Source organism: Hemitrygon akajei, chromosome 5 (assembly GCF_048418815.1).
Source record: "Hemitrygon akajei chromosome 5, sHemAka1.3, whole genome shotgun sequence".
NCBI classification, from domain to species: domain Eukaryota; kingdom Metazoa; phylum Chordata; class Chondrichthyes; order Myliobatiformes; family Dasyatidae; genus Hemitrygon; species Hemitrygon akajei.
In genome coordinates, this window is record NC_133128.1 from 87,989,949 (window position 1) to 88,009,533 (window position 19,585).

General features: G+C 44.4%; 1 protein-coding gene across 9 annotated transcripts in view; it reads right to left on the reverse strand.

Annotated features, from left to right (window-relative positions):
- enox1 (ecto-NOX disulfide-thiol exchanger 1) overlaps positions 1–19,585 on the reverse strand; it is a 312,484-nt gene that overhangs the window by 152,542 nt on the left and 140,357 nt on the right. For all 9 annotated transcript variants that reach the window (XM_073045990.1, XM_073045991.1, XM_073045995.1 and 6 more), the window contains one exon: positions 8,258–8,375. In XM_073045990.1, the coding sequence (XP_072902091.1) occupies positions 8,258–8,375 (118 nt within the window). The remainder of the gene's footprint in view (positions 1–8,257; positions 8,376–19,585) is intronic.

Below are 19,585 nucleotides of genomic sequence, written 5' to 3' on the forward strand. Positions count from 1 at the left end.
GCCATGTCTTCTCCCTCGTCTCCAACGTGACCTGAAACATTCACACTCTCTCTCTTCCCACAGAAGTAGCCTGAACTGCTATTTCCAGCATTTTCTGTTTTATTTTATATTTATTCCATCTGTTTTCTTAAAAAATTTGTGCTAAACTATCTGTCTGATTACTATCCTTTATTGTCACCAGGAGTAAGAACAATATAATCTCAGTCTTCAAGCAGTGACATTACACAACATGCATCTAAAACTCGAACATTAAAGTCTGACGAACAGCAAGGTTAATGGTAAGCATATTGGACAAAATATGGACTGTGGATTTATTTCAAGGACAACTATAAATATAATACTGGAATGAAAGATTCAGTACAAGGACAGGCTGGACAATATAAAAGCAGAGTGTACATTTACTATGAGGGATAGCAGAATATTTATTGTAACTTTTGACGGTGGATTTAATACATGGGCAGCCATTTTAGAAGAATTACTTCCCTTTTCATTATCTATGGTACATGGGAGTCATTCAGATTACCCTTGAGAAGAGGGGTCACGAACCGGCTTAGTCCTTCTGCTGAAGGTATTGCCAGTGTGTTTGGGAGAGAGTTTTAAGCGTTAACCCCACCAACTCCGAAGGAGTGGCAACGCATTTCCAATCAGGACGCTGTGACTCGGGGGAGAACCTGCAGGTGCTGGTATCCCCCAGTGCCGTCAGCCCTTACTCTTCCTGGCAGTGGAGGTCGTGGATTTGGGAGGTTCTGTCAGGGTAACCGCAGTAAACGGTACACATTGCAGCTACTGTGTGCTGGTGGGAAGGGCTCCATGTTCGGGTGGGGAGGGGAGGGGTAGGGGCAAACTGATGAAGCTGCTGCTTTATTCTGGATGGTGTTGAATTTCTTGACAGGGGTTGGCACTGCACACATTCAGGCCAGCGAGGAGCATTCATCGCGCTTCCTGCCTCACACTTTGTAAAGGGTCAAAAGCCAAAAGCTTTACGGTGAGTCACTCGGTGTAGGAGTCCCAGCTCCTGCACTTATGCCACTGGTGCAGCTGAAATTCTGCTCCATAGTGAGTGCCGGGCGGCTGATGCCTCGGATTGATAGTGAACGTCCAAGGGGAGGGTTCAGGGTCTGTCTAGTTGGAGATGGTGTTTGCCACACGCTTGGTCCTTGCCAGATCTGTTAACACCAAGTTTGAGCACACATCTATGATACAGTTTACGTGTGGGTTTAATCCAAGGACTACTGTTTCATTGAACTTACTGTTTTCACAGAAAGTGGTGAATCTGTGGAATTTTCCGCCAAAAGATGCAGTGGAGACCATCTCATTACGCATACAGGATCTAAGGCACCGTTAGATAGATTTTTGCACAGTAGGAGAATCAAGGGTTCTGGGGAAAAGGCAGGGTAGGTGGCGCTGAGTCTCAGCCACGATCTTATTGAATGGCAGAGCTGGCCTGACAGCCCAGACGGCCGACTCCTGCAACTACTGCAGATCTTACGCTCTTACAGCCGACTGTAGATCGCTGAGGAGGGCAGAGCACAGAAATCTTACAAAGACAGCCTTCAAAATCGGACAAAGACTGTCTATTCTAGCCAGGAGGGCTGACCTGTTGATTTAATCAGGGTTGATTTATTACAGATTTGACTGTAGGTTTAATACAAGGGGAAAATGTAAATTGAACAGGAGTTGTCAGTGACAGTTCTGTAGTTGATTGGCACTGCCATTAGCAGCCTGGTGGTTCTGTTGTACAGCTGACTGCAGGCAATCTTTTCAGTCCTTGATTCTGCTATACACCATAAATTTTCAACTATATCCCAGCGAATCTATCCACATCTCAGCTCGACAGCTTCCCCTCCGCATGCCACACCATTACCTCCAGCCTTCTATAAGCTGCCCACTGCAATATCACGCCAACATTTGATGATCTCTCACCAAACCCTTGGTCCCTCAGCAACTTCTGGAATTTTAGACCGTGGGTCCGCCATTCAGGATTGGTTGGGTTGAAACCTCCTCCGCCTCAGCAGCAGAAAGACTGAAGTCCTCAGAGCTGTAACCCAGTTTGCCAGGCGTTGCTTCTATCAGCCTCTTTGATCAACTCACACAAAGTGCTGCAGGAACTCAGCAGGCCAAGCAGCATCTATAGATATAAGTACAGTCGACGTCTCGGCCCGAAACATCAGCTGGCTTTTCCATAGATGCTGCCCGGCCTGCTGGGTCCCTCCAGCATTTTGTCTGTGTTGCTCGGATTTCCAGCAACTGCAGATTTTCTCTTGTTTGTGGCTTTTTATCACCCTCTTTTGGTGTCACAGGAGCCTTCACTAAACCACCGTTTCCCATTCCCAATATCCAGTTTGAGCATGCCTGCTGCTGAAACCATCATCCAGTCCTTTGTCAATTCTAGACTTAATAACATCAACACACCACGCGCGGCTGGTAGATTGTATAAGCCATGATATCCAAACTTCTACCTCTGAGTAAATCCATTTGCCCATTACTTCAGAGCTTGTTGACTTACTACACACTGGCTGACATCTCTGCTTCAAATCCTGATGTTTGCTTCCCAGGTCTCAGCCCTCCATCACCTGGATATCTATGCACTCCCAAGTTTAATCTCACCTCCCAAGAATCAATCTGCTGTGCCTGTGGTACTCGCTCTCCTGTATGATCTTCCTCGGGTTGGGAGGCGAGCTCTGTACACAGTATTCTAGGGCCTAACACAATTGCAAAGCAGTGTCGATTAATTTAACCTTTTCTGATGGTGTTCTATCTGTAACTTCCTTATCAAGTTTTCTTACTACAAAACGATAATTACAGGTGTCCCGCATTTTTCGAACGTTCGCTTTACGACAGCTCGCTGTTACGAAAGACCTACATTAGTACCTGTTTTCGCTAACCAAAGAGGATTTTCGCTTTTACGAAAAAAAGATGCCCGCTTGATATGTGTGTTTAGCCCGAGAAAGACTACAATGACCGTGAAGCCTTGTGCGGGCAGTTGTGTGCACATGCGTGTACGTGTGTACACGTGTACGTGCACATGCGTGTACGTGCCGATTTTTTTTCTCTCCAAATCGATTTTGGCTCGCTGTCTTCCCAAGTTTGATAAGTTAAACTACACCATACCTACAATATTTTTACTTTGTATAGGCTGTATATTTATCATATCATTCCTGCTTTTACTATATGTTAGTGTTATTTTAGCTTTTGTGTTATTTGGGTTGATTTGGTAGGTTATTTTTTGGGTCTGGAAATGCTCACAAATTTTTCCCATATATCCCACTTTGCGATGTTTCGGCTTACGAACGGTCTCATAGCAGCACTCTACCTTTGAATAGCGGGGGAAACCTGTAACACCTCACTCTTTGACAACTTGCCTCACTCTCTCTCTTTGTAGCTCATTGAGTGGGGGAATGATGTGGTTTTTGACTAGATTATATAGTTGCAAGTAATACAGAACAAGAGCAAATTCAGAATGCACGAATTACAGACTGAAGATGCTGGAATCCGGAGTAGAAACACAAGACGCTTGGGGTACCCAGTGGGTCAGTCAGTTTTCACTGCAAGAATTAGAAGCAGGGCATTGCTACTTTTCAGACCTGCCCCATCATTCACTAAGATCGTGACTAACCTTGGACATCAGTGTTACATTTGTGCTTTAAATCCATTTTGCCTGATACCCAACAACCATCAATCTCTGTCCTGAATCAACTCCGTGATGAGTTGTATTGGGAGAAAACTCCAAAGATACATCACCCTCTGTATGAGGAGATTTCTTCCAATCTCAGTCCTGAATGACAGGCCCCTTACTTTGAGCACCCACAATTCCTTCTTGTAGACACTCCTGTATCCACCCTGTCAAACCTGACAAGGTATCTCATATATTTCAATGACATCACCTCTCATTCTTCTAAATTCCAAAGGGCAAGTCCAATCTGCTTAATCTCCCTCAAAGCACAACACCCATGCTCAAGGAATCCATTTAGTGAATCTTTGATACACTGTTTTTCGATAAAGTGTATCCTTCTTCAGTCAAGGAGACCAAGTGCATTCTCATCAGGGCACTAGATGACTGCTATAAGATACCTGAATTCCTGCATTTAAATCCTCTTGCATTAAGGGCCAACTTACACATTGCCTTCCTAATGACTACTTACACTCAGTGATTTGTGTCAGGAGACACTCCGGCCCTTATTGACACCAACAGATTCCAATATTTCACCACTCAGGTAATAATTTGCTTGTCAATTTTGTTCCTTTTAAAGCAGATGATGCATTTTCTCACATTGTGTCCTGCTTAAACTGTCCACATCCCCAAAAAGCTCTCTCATCCTTTTCACAAACCACACCTATCCTGTTAGCATCAGCAGTACCGTGCCTACAAGACATTTAGATAGATAGATAGATACTTTATTCATCCCCATGGGGAAATTCAACTTTTTTTCCAATGTCCCATACACTTGTTTTAGCAAAACTAATAACATACAATACTTAACTCAGTAAAAAAAATATGATATGCATCTAAATCACTATCTCAAACAGCATTAATAATAGCTTTTAAAAAGTTCTTAAGTCCTGGCGGTTGAATTGTAAAGCCTAATGGCATTGGGGAGTATTGACCTCTTCATCCTGTCAGAGGAGCATTGCATCGATAGTAACCTGTCGCTGAAACTGCTTCTCTGTCTCTGGATGGTGCTATGTAGAGGATGTTCAGAGTTTTCCATAATTGAGCGCCCTTCACTCAGCTACCGATGTTAAACTCTCCAGTACTTTGCCCACGACAGAGCCCGCCTTCCTTACCAGCTTATTAAGACGTGAGGCGTCCCTCTTCTTAATGCTTCCTCCCCAACACGCCACCACAAAGAAGAGGGCGCTCTCCACAACTGACCTATAGAACATCTTCAGCATCTCACTACAGACATTGAATGACGCCAACCTTCTAAGGAAGTACAGTCGACTCTGTGCCTTCCTGCACAAGGCATCTGTGTTGGCAGTCCAGTCTAGCTTCTCGTCTAACTGTACTCCCAGATACTTGTAGGTCTTAACCTGCTCCACACATTCTCCATTAATGATCACTGGCTCCATATGAGGCCTAGATCTCCTAAAGTCCACCACCATCTCCTTGGTCTTGGTGATATTGAGACGCAGGTAGTTTGAGTTGCACCATATCACAAAGTCATATCACATTTGATCCTTTCCCTGATGCAGATTGGGAAGCGCTGGGGCCCAAGCAACATACCTTGCAAATGCTTGACTGGCCTCAGGCTCCAAACCCAAAAACAACCCAATTTGATGGAATAGGGGCTGAGAAGGGCAGACAGCCACAGCCAGAGGATTTTTTTCACACTAACGTTGGAGCTTTGCAGTACCAGGGAACTTGATGTTAGGTATACAAAAGACTCTTGATATTCTGTCTCAATCCAGATGATAGTGAAAATGAAGCTCAGATACTCGTACATAAAATCTGTACGTACATCCAGGGATCTGTTCAATACCTCAATGTGTCAGTGACCACCCTCTCACAGAAACTGGACACAATCCTTTGTTAGTTTTGTTGCTCTCACAAGGGAGGTGACAGTGTGGTTGTGAGATTGGAGGTTAATACCACACGACACTGCCCTACATTTGGATGGAGTGGACCTGGTGGACTGCATGACTTACTGTCTCCGCCTCTCTGTAACTGTAATTCGCAATGAGCATTACAAACTTCAACCCCTCTTACAGTCCAAAAGTGTCTGGCTGAATCGATCAGTGGCTTAAATGACCGTGACCTCAATTCCACATTTTATCTGACCCCCTTGTCCCACCCCTCCTTCGATAAACTGTCATTTATTTACGTGTGAATCTAAGATGAAAATGGGTCTGAGAGAATCTTGGGACCTGTTATGTGGCTTCAGCATCGAGGGAGGCCATCGCTCTCATAGAAACTTGGAAAACCTACAGCACAATACAGGCCTTTCGGCCCATAAAGTTGTGCCGAACATGCACTTACTCTAGAAATTACCTAGGGTTACCCATAGCCCTCTATTTTTCTAAGCTCCATGTACCCATCCAGCAGACTCTTAAAAGACCCTGTCGTATTCACCTCCACCACTGTTGCCGGCAGCCCATTCCACGCACTCACCACTCTCTGTGTAAAAAACTAACCCCTGACATCCCCTCTGTACCTGCTTCCAAGCACCTTAAAACTTTGCCCTCTCGTGTTACCCATTTCAGCTTTGGGAAAAAGCCTCTGACTATCCACACGATAATGTCCAGGACACTCACACCCAATGGCAGGAGCCGTTAGTGACTGGTCCAAATGAGCCACCGTCCAGTGTGCAGAGACGGCAAGTGACCCACCCCACTGGGAAAAATTCTGTCAGTGTACTCTGCAAGGTAATTAAATATGAACATTACATTATTGTAGTTAGGCAGGAGAGCTCAGAACATCTTCCAACGATCTGTATGCACTGAGTGCTTTCATTAGATACAACAGGAATTTAATGTTTCCCAACCACCTGCACATCTTACAATGTTCAAAACTCCTAAAACTTGTTGACATTTCGCTAACCTTCAGAAGAATCCTCTTTGACATCATGAGAATTTAAAGCAAACAATTCACTCGATCGAGACCTGAACATTTTCCACTGCGATCTCTTTGAGGGACCAGTTATATTTGAAATGCAGCATCAAAGTCAAGTTCCACAAGCAATGAGCAGAGGGAATCAATGACTTTCATAAAATATCAAAGTCTCCTAATTACATTTCATTCCTCATTGATTTCTCCGATTACGTCTGCCTTTCTGGAAGTCCGTGGTGAGCGAAAGGCTTTTTAGTTTGGGTTCTGTGAAAGGAGCAGTAATTGAGTTTGAGCAAGTTTAGAGCTAATTACGTAGATGCTGTGAGCAGGAAGCTAATGGAACTGGAGTCACCACTGTGTTACTGCGGTCTGGAGTAATCTGCTAATCTAATCCCTCAAGTATGCATCCGACACAATTCTCAGAGTCATAAAGAGCTGTAGCACAAAATAGGACCTTCAGCATGCTGAGTGCTTGCCAACCAGCAAACATAATATAATGCATTAGTACTATTTTTTATTTTCCCTATTTCCGTATGTTATGAATTCCCCACCGATTCTGCACATGGCGTGACTTAGTACACAATGAACCTCTGGGACATGCTGTGACAGGAGAAGCCAATACAGTCCTTTAGGAGTGATCTACCATTCTGTTAGAGTGGTGGGATACCGCGATAAACCTTTGCAAAATACCATGATAATTGACTGCGTTGGCCATTTATAATTCACTGCTCTGGATCTCTGCTGATCTGGGAGTTGTCCCTTTAAGTGGTGCATGTCCTTAAGCACAGACAGCTGGCTGGGCAGTGGAGTCAAATGTTGGTTTCTCCAAGAGCTCTGTCCCCACTGGCCAGGAAGGAACTGACATCAGGGTCGTGCTCAATAAAGCGAGTGAATGAGGCCACTGAGGAGTTAGACTCTGCAGAGGTGAGAATGGAGCCTACCAGCAGGGACACACTGCGCAACCATAGTCAGAGGTTTGCATTTCTTTCTCAACATGGTTCCAATATTTCATGAGCTCACAGCTGATCTGCGGCCATTTAGAAGTAGGTGGCCAGCATCCAATTTGCCACTGAAATCATTTTCCAGACCTGTCCATAACCTTTTAATGAGTTTAGGTAATGACTCAGGCCCCAAGTCTCTTTGGGACCTCCAACGCTTCCGACTATTCACCATTAGAAAGTATTTTGCTCGATACTTTTCAGGTCCAGGTTCAGGCTAATTTTGAAATCTGTTGACCTGATTTCTCCTTCTGTAAATTCTCATGCCCAAACCACAGTATCATGAAGGGACAAATTCCTTTACAGAAAAATAGTCCTTTTCTGGGATCTGGGAATTGCCAACATTAGCACAATGTGTATTAGTTACGTACATGTCAAAGCATACTGAAAATCACTATGAATGAATTTCAGAAAATGAATGTTAAAGAACTGCCAATGGCATGTATTACAAAATACCAGCAGCATCCTAGGCAATGAGGCACGCTCCTTCTCAATGGCTCAACTAGTGATATTGCGTGGCCAAGAGAATTCAAGGCTCACGCTGGTAACTTTGTTTATGGTCATGAGGGAAGTTCCTCGAGACCAAAGTGACAATAACATGAAAAAAGTTTCACTTTCTGAATTGCTGTTAGAACCATGACATTAGCTCAAAGCCTTCTACTTTACTACTTTAGTTAAATGTCATGAATGGAAATAACCAGGAAGAGCTTACCTGATTCATCTGAACTGGGGATCTTAGATGGGATTTCTTCACAGTCGTCGTCAGACATTTCCATCTCTTCTTCGTGACGAATTCCCATAAGTTCCTCACTGTGTGCATTTCTGACCTCCTGTTGTTGAAGAGGGATTCATGCATGAACATCAGGCAGCCAACACGTCACCTTACTTCAGAATAAAGACACCTCCTGGCTGGGTACAATAATGTTCTTTGCTGATCGCAAACGGATTGGCTAACTGTTGTTCGGTGTTCTGATACCATAAGTGATCTAGAGGTGAGACTGGCTACATTTTTGATGTCATGATTGTTCTCAGGCTAGGGATTGGTTGCATGCTGCTAAGTGCATTACATCGTAAGTAACCTACAGATTGGATTGGCTGTCTGTTGTTAGGTACTCAACACAACGGGTTATGTTACTTTACTTGCTCATGTAGTTTTTGTGTTGGTTGCAAAGCCAGGGCATTTGTCCATTTGATGGATGAAGTCACAATCGTAGAATCACAGAGGCATACAGCACGGACAAAGGCTATTCAGCACATCCTGTCCGTGCAGAGCCATCCATATCATTCCCATCTTCCAGCACTTTCTATGCTTGTGCAAGTGAAGTCCTTGACTGCTTGTCCAGACACTTGTTAAATACTGTTAGCAAATCTGCTTCCACTCTTCTCTCAGCCAGGCACCCGCTACCCAGAGAGAAATAAGTCCCCTTCAGATCCCCCGAAATCTCTTAAGCATTACCCCAAATCTATTTTACTGGTTTTATTGTCCTCTGATAAGAAGAAATGCTTCCTGCAGCCTACTTTATCTCAACCCCTCAATTTTATACACCACAGTCATGTCCCCCTTGACTGCCTCCAATTGGGGGAAAGCAGTCTCTCTCAGTAAGTTAAACACTCAACCCTACACGATCTCCTGGTTAATCTCCTCGGCACCCTTCCTGCAATGTGGTAAGCAGAGGTGACTCCTGTAGGTGACTCACCTTCTGCACGGTCGCAGTCGCGTTGACGGTACTCCCATAGGGTTGTGGGTACAGAATTCACCACATAGACCCACCAGAGGTTCACGTCTAAGTCAGAACATTGTACAGACATGGACTGGGACTGCAGAGTGGTACAGGCAGCATCGTGACTCTGCAGGTTACCTTCCTTTTACTAGGAGGAAGAGGTGGCGTGTGAGGGAGGTGCTGTCACAGTAGCCTGGGAGAGGAATTGGGGTGAGTTTTGTAGATGGATCATACCTCAGCCATTGCGTGTCAGTGGTGAAGACGAGGAACGTCTATGGTGGTGGATGGAGAGTCAATCAAGCAAGCTGCTTTGTGTTACACATGTCGGAACTGCACACATCCAGACGACAGCGAGCATTCCTTCACACTACGGGTGGTGAGAAAGCCCAATGACTAATTCAAGGAGGAATTACATTTCCTGAACATGGATCTTCATCTCCAAAATCTGATTCATCCTCTAGTTGGGATTCAGACTGATCGGCGGGGAGTCACTGTTACGGATTCCCACCGGCTGCCCCTCTCTGTCAGGGCTGAGTCATTCATATTGTTTCATATTTACATTTCCTTTTACACAGGGAGGAGGCCATTTGGCTCTTCATGCCTATGGCGACTCTCAGACAATCCCATTGGACCTCTCTGCAACTTCCTCTTTCTCACACTCCCATCAACTCTCCCCAGGTTCTCCTCTCGCCCACCTGCTCTAAGAGTGATGTAGATTTACCAACTAATCAACCATCCAGCAGGGCTTTGGGAAGCTGGGCCACCCCGGGGGAAATCTAGGCAGGTACAGTGAGAATACTGATAGCATTGGTCAGGACTGAACTGGGGTCCCTGGAGATGAGCTGGGGTCCCGGAGATGAACTGGGCTCAGTGGAGCTGAGCTGGGCTCCCAGGACCTGAACTGGGCTCCCCGGAGCTGAACTAGGCTCCCCGGAGCTGAACTGGGGTTTCTGGAGATGAACTGGGGTCCCTGGAGATGAGCTGGGGTCCCTGGAGTTGAGCTGGGGTCCCTGGAGCTGAGCTGGGGTCCCTGGAAATGAGCTGAGGTCCCTGGAGCTCTGAGGCAGCTGCACCACCTGCAGCAGACATCATGACACCTTCACCTCAGTGCAGCACCTGGCATCATGAGGGTTGAGCCTTCAGACCCTGAGGTCATTACCGGTGGGGCAGTCAGCGGATGTGGATGGCACCGTTCCTGCTGGAGATAGCAGGCATCAGTCACCTGAGTGTTCAGCGAGATGGTCCAGGCTTTGGTCGCAGGGCATAGAATGGGGAGTTGTGCACGGACCTAAGTCTGGCGCAGTCATCAACAAACTTCCACAATAAAGACCATAAAACCGATGTGTGAATGACAGTTTAAATGCTGGGCCGAATCAAGGTGACAGGTTCCAGGACTCAGAGCGTATCGAAGCAACAGAACTTGATGTTTGGATGACAACTTAGGAATCGGGCCGGATCAAAAAGGTCAGAATGTCGGGGGGCCGAGGCAAGAGACGGCACACTTCAACTCGGTGCTCCGTGCGTGACCTTTACTCTTTACTAAGGGAATGGGGACAGGCTCTTTACTCTTTACTAAGGGAATGAGGACAGACTCTTTACTCTTTACTAAGGGAATGGGGACAGACTCTTTACTAAGGGTATGGGGATAGACTCTTTACTCTTTACTAAGGGAATGGGGACAGACTCTCTACTCTTTACTAAGGGAATGGGGACAGGCTCTTTACTAAGGGTATGGGGATAGACTCTTTACTCTTTACTAAGGGAATGGGGACAGGCTCTTTACTCTTTACTAAGGGAATGAGGACAGACTCTTTACTCTTTACTAAGGGAATGGGGACAGACTCTTTACTCTTTACTAAGGGAATGGGGACAGGCTCTTTACTCTTTACTAAGGGAATGAGGACAGACTCTTTACTCTTTACTAAGGGAATGGGGACAGACTCTTTACTCTTTACTAAGGGAATGGGGACAGGCTCTTTACTCTTTACTAAGGGAATGAGGACAGACTCTTTACTCTTTACTAAGGGAATGGGGACAGACTCTTTACTAAGGGTATGGGGATAGACTCTTTACTCTTTACTAAGGGAATGGGGACAGACTCTCTACTCTTTACTAAGGGAATGGGGACAGACTATTTACTAAGGGTATGGGGATAGACTCTTTACTAAGAGAATGTGGACAGACACTTTACTCTTTACTAAGGGAATGGGGACAGACTCTTTACTCTTTACTAAGGGAATGGGGACAGACTCTTTACTAAGGGAATGGGGACAGACTCTTTACTCTTTACTAAGGGAATGGGGACAGACTCTTTACTCTTTACTCAGGGAATGGGGACAGACTCTTTACTCTTTACTAAGGGAATGGGGACAGACGCTTTACTAAGGGAATGGGGACAGACTCTTTACTCTTTACTAAGGGAATGGGGACAGACTCTTTACTCTTTACTAAGGGAATGGGGACAGACTCTTTACTCAGGGAATGGGGACAGACTCTTTACTCTTTACTAAGGGAATGGGGACAGACGCTTTACTAAGGGAATGGGGACAGACTCTTTACTCTTTACTCAGGGTATGGGGACAGACTCTTCACTCAGGGAATGGGGACAGACTCTTTACTCTTTACTAAGAGAATGGGGACAGACACTTTACTCTTTACTAAGGGAATGGGGACAGACTCTTTACTCTTTACTAAGGGAATGGGGACAGACGCTTTACTAAGGGAATGGGGACAGACTCTTTACTCTTTACTCAGGGTATGGGGACAGACTCTTCACTCAGGGAATGGGGACAGACTCTTTACTCTTTACTAAGGGAATGGGGACAGACGCTTTACTAAGGGAATGGGGACAGACTCTTTACTCTTCACTCAGGGAATGGGGACAGACTCTTTACTCTTTACTAAGGGAATGGGGACAGACGCTTTACTAAGGGAATGGGGACAGACTCTTTACTCTTTACTCAGGGAATGGGGACAGACTCTTTACTCTTTACTAAGGGAATGGGGACAGACTCTTTACTCTTTACTAAGGGAATGGGGACAGACTCTTTACTCTTTACTAAGGGAATGGGGACAGACTCTTTACTCTTTACTAAGTGAATGGGGACAGACTCTTTACTCTTTACTAAGGGAATGGGGACAGACTCTTTACTCTTTACTAAGGGAATGGGGACAGACGCTTTACTAAGGGAATGGGGACAGACTCTTTACTCTTTACTCAGGGTATGGGGACAGACTCTTCACTCAGGGAATGGGGACAGACTCTTTACTCTTTACTAAGGGAATGGGGACAAACTCTTTACTCTTTACTAAGGGAATGGGGACAGACTCTTTACTCTTTACTCAGGGAATGGGGACAGACTCTTTACCTTTACTAAGGGAATGGGGACAGACTCTTTACCTTTACTAAGGGAATGGGGACAGACGCTTTACTAAGGGAATGGGGACAGACTCTTTACTCTTTACTAAGGGAATGGGGACAGACTCTTTACTCTTTACTAAGGGAATGGGGACAGACTCTTTACTCTTTACTAAGGGAATGGGGACAGACTCTTTACTCTTTACTAAGGGAATGGGGACAGACTCTTTACTCTTTACTAAGGGAATGGGGACAGACTCTTTACCCTTTACTCAGGGAATGGGGACAGACTCTTTATCTTTACTAAGGGAATGGGGACAGACTCTTTACTCTTTACTAAGGGAATGGGGACAGACTCTTTACTCTTTACTCAGGGAATGGGGACAGACTCTTTACTCTTTACTAAGGGAATGGGGACAGACTCTTTACTCTTTACTAAGAGAATGGGGACAGACACTTTACTCTTTACTAAGGGAATGGGGACAGACACTTTACTCTGTACTAAGGGAATGGGGACAGACTCTTTACTCTTTACTAAGGGAATGGGGACAGACTCTTTACTCTTTACTCAGGGAATGGGGACAGACTCTTTACTCTTTACTAAGGGAATGGGGACAGACTCTTTACTCTTTACTCAGGGAATGGGGACAGACTCTTTACTCTTTACTAAGGGAATGGGGACAGACTCTTTACTCTTTACTAAGGGAATGGGGACAGACTCTTTACTCTTTACTAAGGGAATGGGGACAGACTCTTTACTCTTTACTAAGGGAATGGGGACAGACTCTTTACTCTTTACTCAGGGAATGGGGACAGACTCTTTACTCTTTACTAAGGGAATGGGGACAGACGCTTTACTCTTTACTAAGGGAATGGGGACAGACGCTTTACTAAGGGAATGGGGACAGACTCTTTACTCTTTACTAAGGGAATGGGGACAGACTCTTTACTCTTTACTAAGGGAATGGGGACAGACTCTTTACTCTTTACTAAGGGAATGGGGACAGACTCTTTACTCTTTACTAAGGGAATGGGGACAGACTCTTTACTCTTTACTCAGGGAATGGGGACAGACTCTTTACTCTTTACTAAGGGAATGGGGACAGACTCTTTACTCTTTACTCAGGGAATGGGGACAGACTCTTTACCTTTACTAAGGGAATGGGGACAGACGCTTTACTAAGGGAATGGGGACAGACTCTTTACTCTTTACTAAGGGAATGGGGACAGACTCTTTACTCTTTACTAAGGGAATGGGGACAGACTCTTTACTCTTTACTCAGGGAATGGGGACAGACTCTTTACTCTTTACTAAGTGAATGGGGACAGACTCTTTACTCTTTACTATGGGAATGGGGACAGAATCTTTACTCTTTACTACGGGTATGGGGACAGACTCTTTAATCTTTACTAAGGGAATGGGGACAGACTCTTTACTCTTTACTAAGGGAATGGGGACAGACTCTTTACTCTTTACTCAGGGAATGGGGATAGACTCTTTACTCTTTACTAAGGGAATGGGGACAGACTCTTTACTGTTTACTAAGGGAATGGGGACAGACTCTTTACTAAGGGAATGGGGACAGACTCTTTACTAAGGGAATGGGGACAGACTCTTTACTAAGGGAATGGGGACAGACTCTTTACTCTTTACTAAGGGAATGGGGACAGACTCTTTACTCTTTACTAAGGGAATGGGGACAGACTCTTTACTCTTTACTCAGGGAATGGGGACAGACTCTTTACTCTTTACTAAGGGAATGGGGACAGACTCTTTACTCTTTACTCAGGGAATGGGGACAGACTCTTTACTCTTTACTATGGGAATGGGGAAAGAATCTTTACTCTTTACTACGGGAATGGGGACAGACTCTTTACTCTTTACTCAGGGAATGGGGATAGACTCTTTACTCTTTACTAAGGGAATGGGGACAGACTCTTTACTAAGGGAATGGGGACAGACTCTTTACTAAGGGAATGGGGACAGACTCTTTACTCTTTACTAAGGGAATGGGGACAGACTCTTTACTATTTACTAAAGGAATGGGGACAGACTCTTTACACTTTACTAAGGGAATGGGGACAGACTCTTTACTCTTTACTAAGGGAATGGGGACAGACTCTTTACTCTTTACTCAGGGAATGGGGACAGACTCTTTACTCTTTACTAAGGGAATGGGGACAGACTCTTTACTCTTTACTAAGGGAATGGGGACAGACTCTTTACTCTTTACTAAGGGAATGGGGACAGACTCTTTACTCTTTACTAAGGGAATGGGGACAGACTCTTTACTAAGGGAATGGGGACAGACTCTTTACTAAGGGAATGGGGACAGACTCTTTACTCTTTACTAAGGGAATGGGGACAGACTCTTTACTCTTTACTAAGGGAATGGGGACAGACTCTTTACTCTTTACTAAGGGAATGGGGACAGACTCTTTACTCTTTACTCTTTACTAAGGGAATGGGGACAGACTCTTTACTCAGGGAATGGGGACAGACTCTTTACTCTTTACTAAGGGAATGGGGACAGACTCTTTACTCGTTACTAAGGGAATGGGGACAGACTCTTTACTAAGGGAATGGGGACAGACTCTTTACTCTTTACTAAGGGAATGGGGACAGACTCTTTACTCTTTACTAAGAGAATGGGGACAGACTCTTTACTCTTTACTAAGTGTATGGGGACAGACTCTTTACTCTTTACTAAGGGAATGGGGACAGACTCTTTACTCTTTACTAAGTGAATGGGGACAGACTCTTTACTCTTTACTAAGTGAATGGGGACAGACTCTTTATTCTTTACTAAGGGAATGGGGACAGACTCTTTACTCTTTACTAAGGGAATGGGGACAGACTCTTTACTCTTTACTAAGGGAATGGGGACAGACTCTTTACTCTTTACTAAGGGAATGGGGACAGACTCTTTACTCTTTACTAAGGGAATGGGGACAGACTCTTTACTCTTTACTAAGTGTATGGGGACAGACTCTTTACTCTTTACTAAGGGAATGGGGACAGACTCTTTACTCTTTACTAAGTGAATGGGGACAGACTCTTTACTAAGGGAATGGGGACAGACTCTTTATTCTTTACTAAGGGAATGGGGACAGACTCTTTACTCTTTACTAAGGGAATGGGGACAGACTCTTTACTCTTTACTAAGGGAATGGGGACAGACTCTTTACTCTTTACTAAGGGAATGGGGACAGACTCTTTACTCTTTACTAAGGGAATGGGGACAGACTCTTCACTCAGGGAATGGGGACAGACTCTTTACTCTTTACTAAGGGAATGGGGACAGACTCTTTACTCTTTACTAAGGGAATGGGGACAGACTCTTTACTCTTTACTAAGGGAATGGGGACAGACTCTTTACTCTTTACTAAGTGAATGGGGACAGACTCTTTACTCTTTACTAAGTGAATGGGGACAGACTCTTTACTCTTTACTAAGGGAATGGGGACAGACTCTTTACTCTTTACTAAGGGAATGGGGACAGACTCTTTACTCTTTACTAAGTGAATGGGGACAGACTCTTTACTCTTTACTAAGGGAATGGGGACAGACTCTTCACTCAGGGAATGGGGACAGACTCTTTACTCTTTACTAAGGGAATGGGGACAGACTCTTTACTCATTACTAAGGGAATGGGGACAGACTCTTTACTCTTTACTAAGGGAATGGGGACAGACTCTTTACTAAGTGAATGGGGACAGACTCTTTACTCTTTACTAAGGGAATGGGGACAGACTCTTTACTCTTTACTAAGTGAATGGGGACAGACTCTTTACTCTTTACTAAGGGAATGGGGACAGACTCTTCACTCAGGGAATGGGGACAGACTCTTTACTCTTTACTAAGGGAATGGGGACAGACTCTTTACTCATTACTAAGGGAATGGGGACAGACTCTTTACTCTTTACTAAGGGTATGGGGACAGACTCTTCACTCAGAGAATGGGGACAGACTCTTTACTCAGGAATGGGGACAGACTCTTTACTCTTTACTAAGGGAATGGGGACAGACTCTTTACTCTTTACTAAGGGAATGGGGACAGACTCTTTACTCCTTACTAAGGGAATGGGGACAGACTTTACTCTTTACTAAGTGTATGGGGACAGACTCTTTACTCTTTACTAAGGGAATGGGGACAGACTCTTTACTCTTTACTAAGGGAATGGGGACAGACTCTTTACTCTTTACTAAGTGAATGGGGACAGACTCTTTACTCTTTACTAAGTGAATGGGGACAGACTCTTTACTCTTTACTAAGTGAATGGGGACAGACTCTTTACTCTTTACTAAGGGAATGGGGACAGACTCTTTACTCTTTACTAAGGGAATGGGGACAGACTCTTTACTCTTTACTAAGTGAATGGGGACAGACTCTTTACTCTTTACTAAGGGAATGGGGACAGACTCTTTACTCTTTACTAAGGGAATGGGGACAGACTCTTTACTCTTTACTAAGTGAATGGGGACAGACACTTTACTCTTTACTAAGTGAATGGGGACAGACTCTTTACTCTTTACTAAGGGAATGGGGACAGACTCTTTACTCTTTACTAAGTGAATGGGGACAGACTCTTTACTCTTTACTAAGTGAATGGGGACAGACTCTTTACTCTTTACTAAGGGAATGGGGACAGACTCTTTACTCTTTACTAAGGGAATGGGGACAGACTCTTTACTCTTTACTAAGTGAATGGGGACAGACTCTTTACTCTTTACTAAGGGAATGGGGACAGACTCTTTACTCTTTACTAAGGGAATGGGGACAGACTCTTTACTCTTTACTAAGGGAATGGGGACAGACTCTTTACTCTTTACTAAGGGAATGGGGACAGACTCTTTACTCTTTACTAAGGGAATGGGGACAGACTCTTTACTAAGGGAATGGGGACAGACTCTTTACTCTTTACTAAGGGAATGGGGACAGACTCTTTACTCTTTACTAAGGGAATGGGGACAGAGTCTTTACTCTTTACTAAGGGAATGGGGACAGACTCTTTACTCTTTACTAAGGGAATGGGGACAGACTCTTTACTAAGGGAATGGGGACAGACTCTTTACTCTTTACTAAGTGAATGGGGACAGACTCTTTACTCTTTACTAAGGGAATGGGGACAGACTCTTTACTCTTTACTAAGGGAATGGGGACAGACTCTTTACTCTTTACTAAGGGAATGTGGACAGACTCTTTACTAAGGGAATGGGGACAGACTCTTTACTCTTTACTAAGGGAATGGGGACAGACTCTTTACTAAGGGAATGGGGACAGACTCTTTACTCTTTACTAAGGGAATGGGGACAGACTCTTTACTCTTTACTAAGGGAATGGGGACAGACTCTTTACTCTTTACTAAGGGAATGGGGACAGACTCTTTACTCTTTACTAAGGGAATGGGGACAGACTCTTTACTCTTTACTAAGGGAATGGGGACAGACTCTTTACTCTTTACTAAGGGAATGGGGACAGACTCTTTACTAAGTGAATGGGGACAGACTCTTTACTCTTTACTAAGGGAATGGGGACAGACTCTTTACTAAGGGAATGGGGACAGACTCTTTACTCTTTACTAAGTGAATGGGGACAGACTCTTTACTCTTTACTAAGTGAATGGGGACAGACTCTTTACTCTTTACTAAGGGAATGGGGACAGACTCTTTACTCTTTACTAAGGGAATGGGGACAGACTCTTTACTCTTTACTAAGGGAATGGGGACAGACTCTTTACTCTTTACTAAGTGAATGGGGACAGACTCTTTACTCTTTACTAAGGGAATGGGGACAGACTCTTTACTCTTTACTAAGGGAATGGGGACAGACTCTTTACTCTTTACTAAGTGAATGGGGACAGACACTTTACTCTTTACTAAGTGAATGGGGACAGACTCTTTACTCTTTACTAAGGGAATGGGGACAGACTCTTTACTCTTTACTAAGTGAATGGGGACAGACTCTTTACTCTTTACTAAGTGAATGGGGACAGACTCTTTACTCTTTACTAAGTGAATGGGGACAGACTCTTTACTCTTTACTAAGGGAATGGGGACAGACTCTTTACTCTTTACTAAGTGAATGGGGACAGACTCTTTACTCTTTACTAAGTGAATGGGGACAGACTCTTTACACTTTACTAAGGGAATGGGGACAGACTCTTTACTCTTTACTAAGGGAATGGGGACAGACTCTTTACTCTTTACTAAGGGAATGGGGACAGACCCTTTACTCTTTACTAAGGGAATGGGGACAGACTCTTTACTCTTTACTAAGTGTATGGGGACAGACTCTTTACTAAGTGAATGGGGACAGACTCTTTACTCTTTACTAAGGGAATGGGGACAGACTCTTTACTCTTTACTAAGGGAATGGGGACAGACTCTTTACTCTTTACTAAGGGAATGGGGACAGACTCTTCACTCAGGGAATGGGGACAGACTCTTTACTCTTTACTAAGGGAATGGGGACAGACTCTTTACTCATTACTAAGGGAATGGGGACAGACTCTTTACTCTTTACTAAGGGTATGGGGACAGACTCTTCACTCAGAGAATGGGGACAGACTCTTTACTAAGAGAATGGGGACAGACTCTATACTCTTTACTCAGGGAATGGGGACAGACTCTTTACTCTTTACTAAGGGAATGGGGACAGACTTTACTCTTTACTAAGTGTATGGGGACAGACTCTTCACTCAGAGAATGGGGACAGACTCTTTACTCTTTACTAAGGGAATGGGGACAGACTTTACTCTTTACTAAGTGTATGGGGACAGACTCTTCACTCAGAGAATGGGGACAGACTCTTTACTCAGGAATGGGGACAGACTCTTTACTCTTTACTAAGGGAATGGGGACAGACTCTTTACTCAGGGTATGGGGACAGACTCTTCACTCAGGGTATGGGGACAGACTCTTCACTCAGGGAATGGGGACAGACTCTTTACTCTTTAC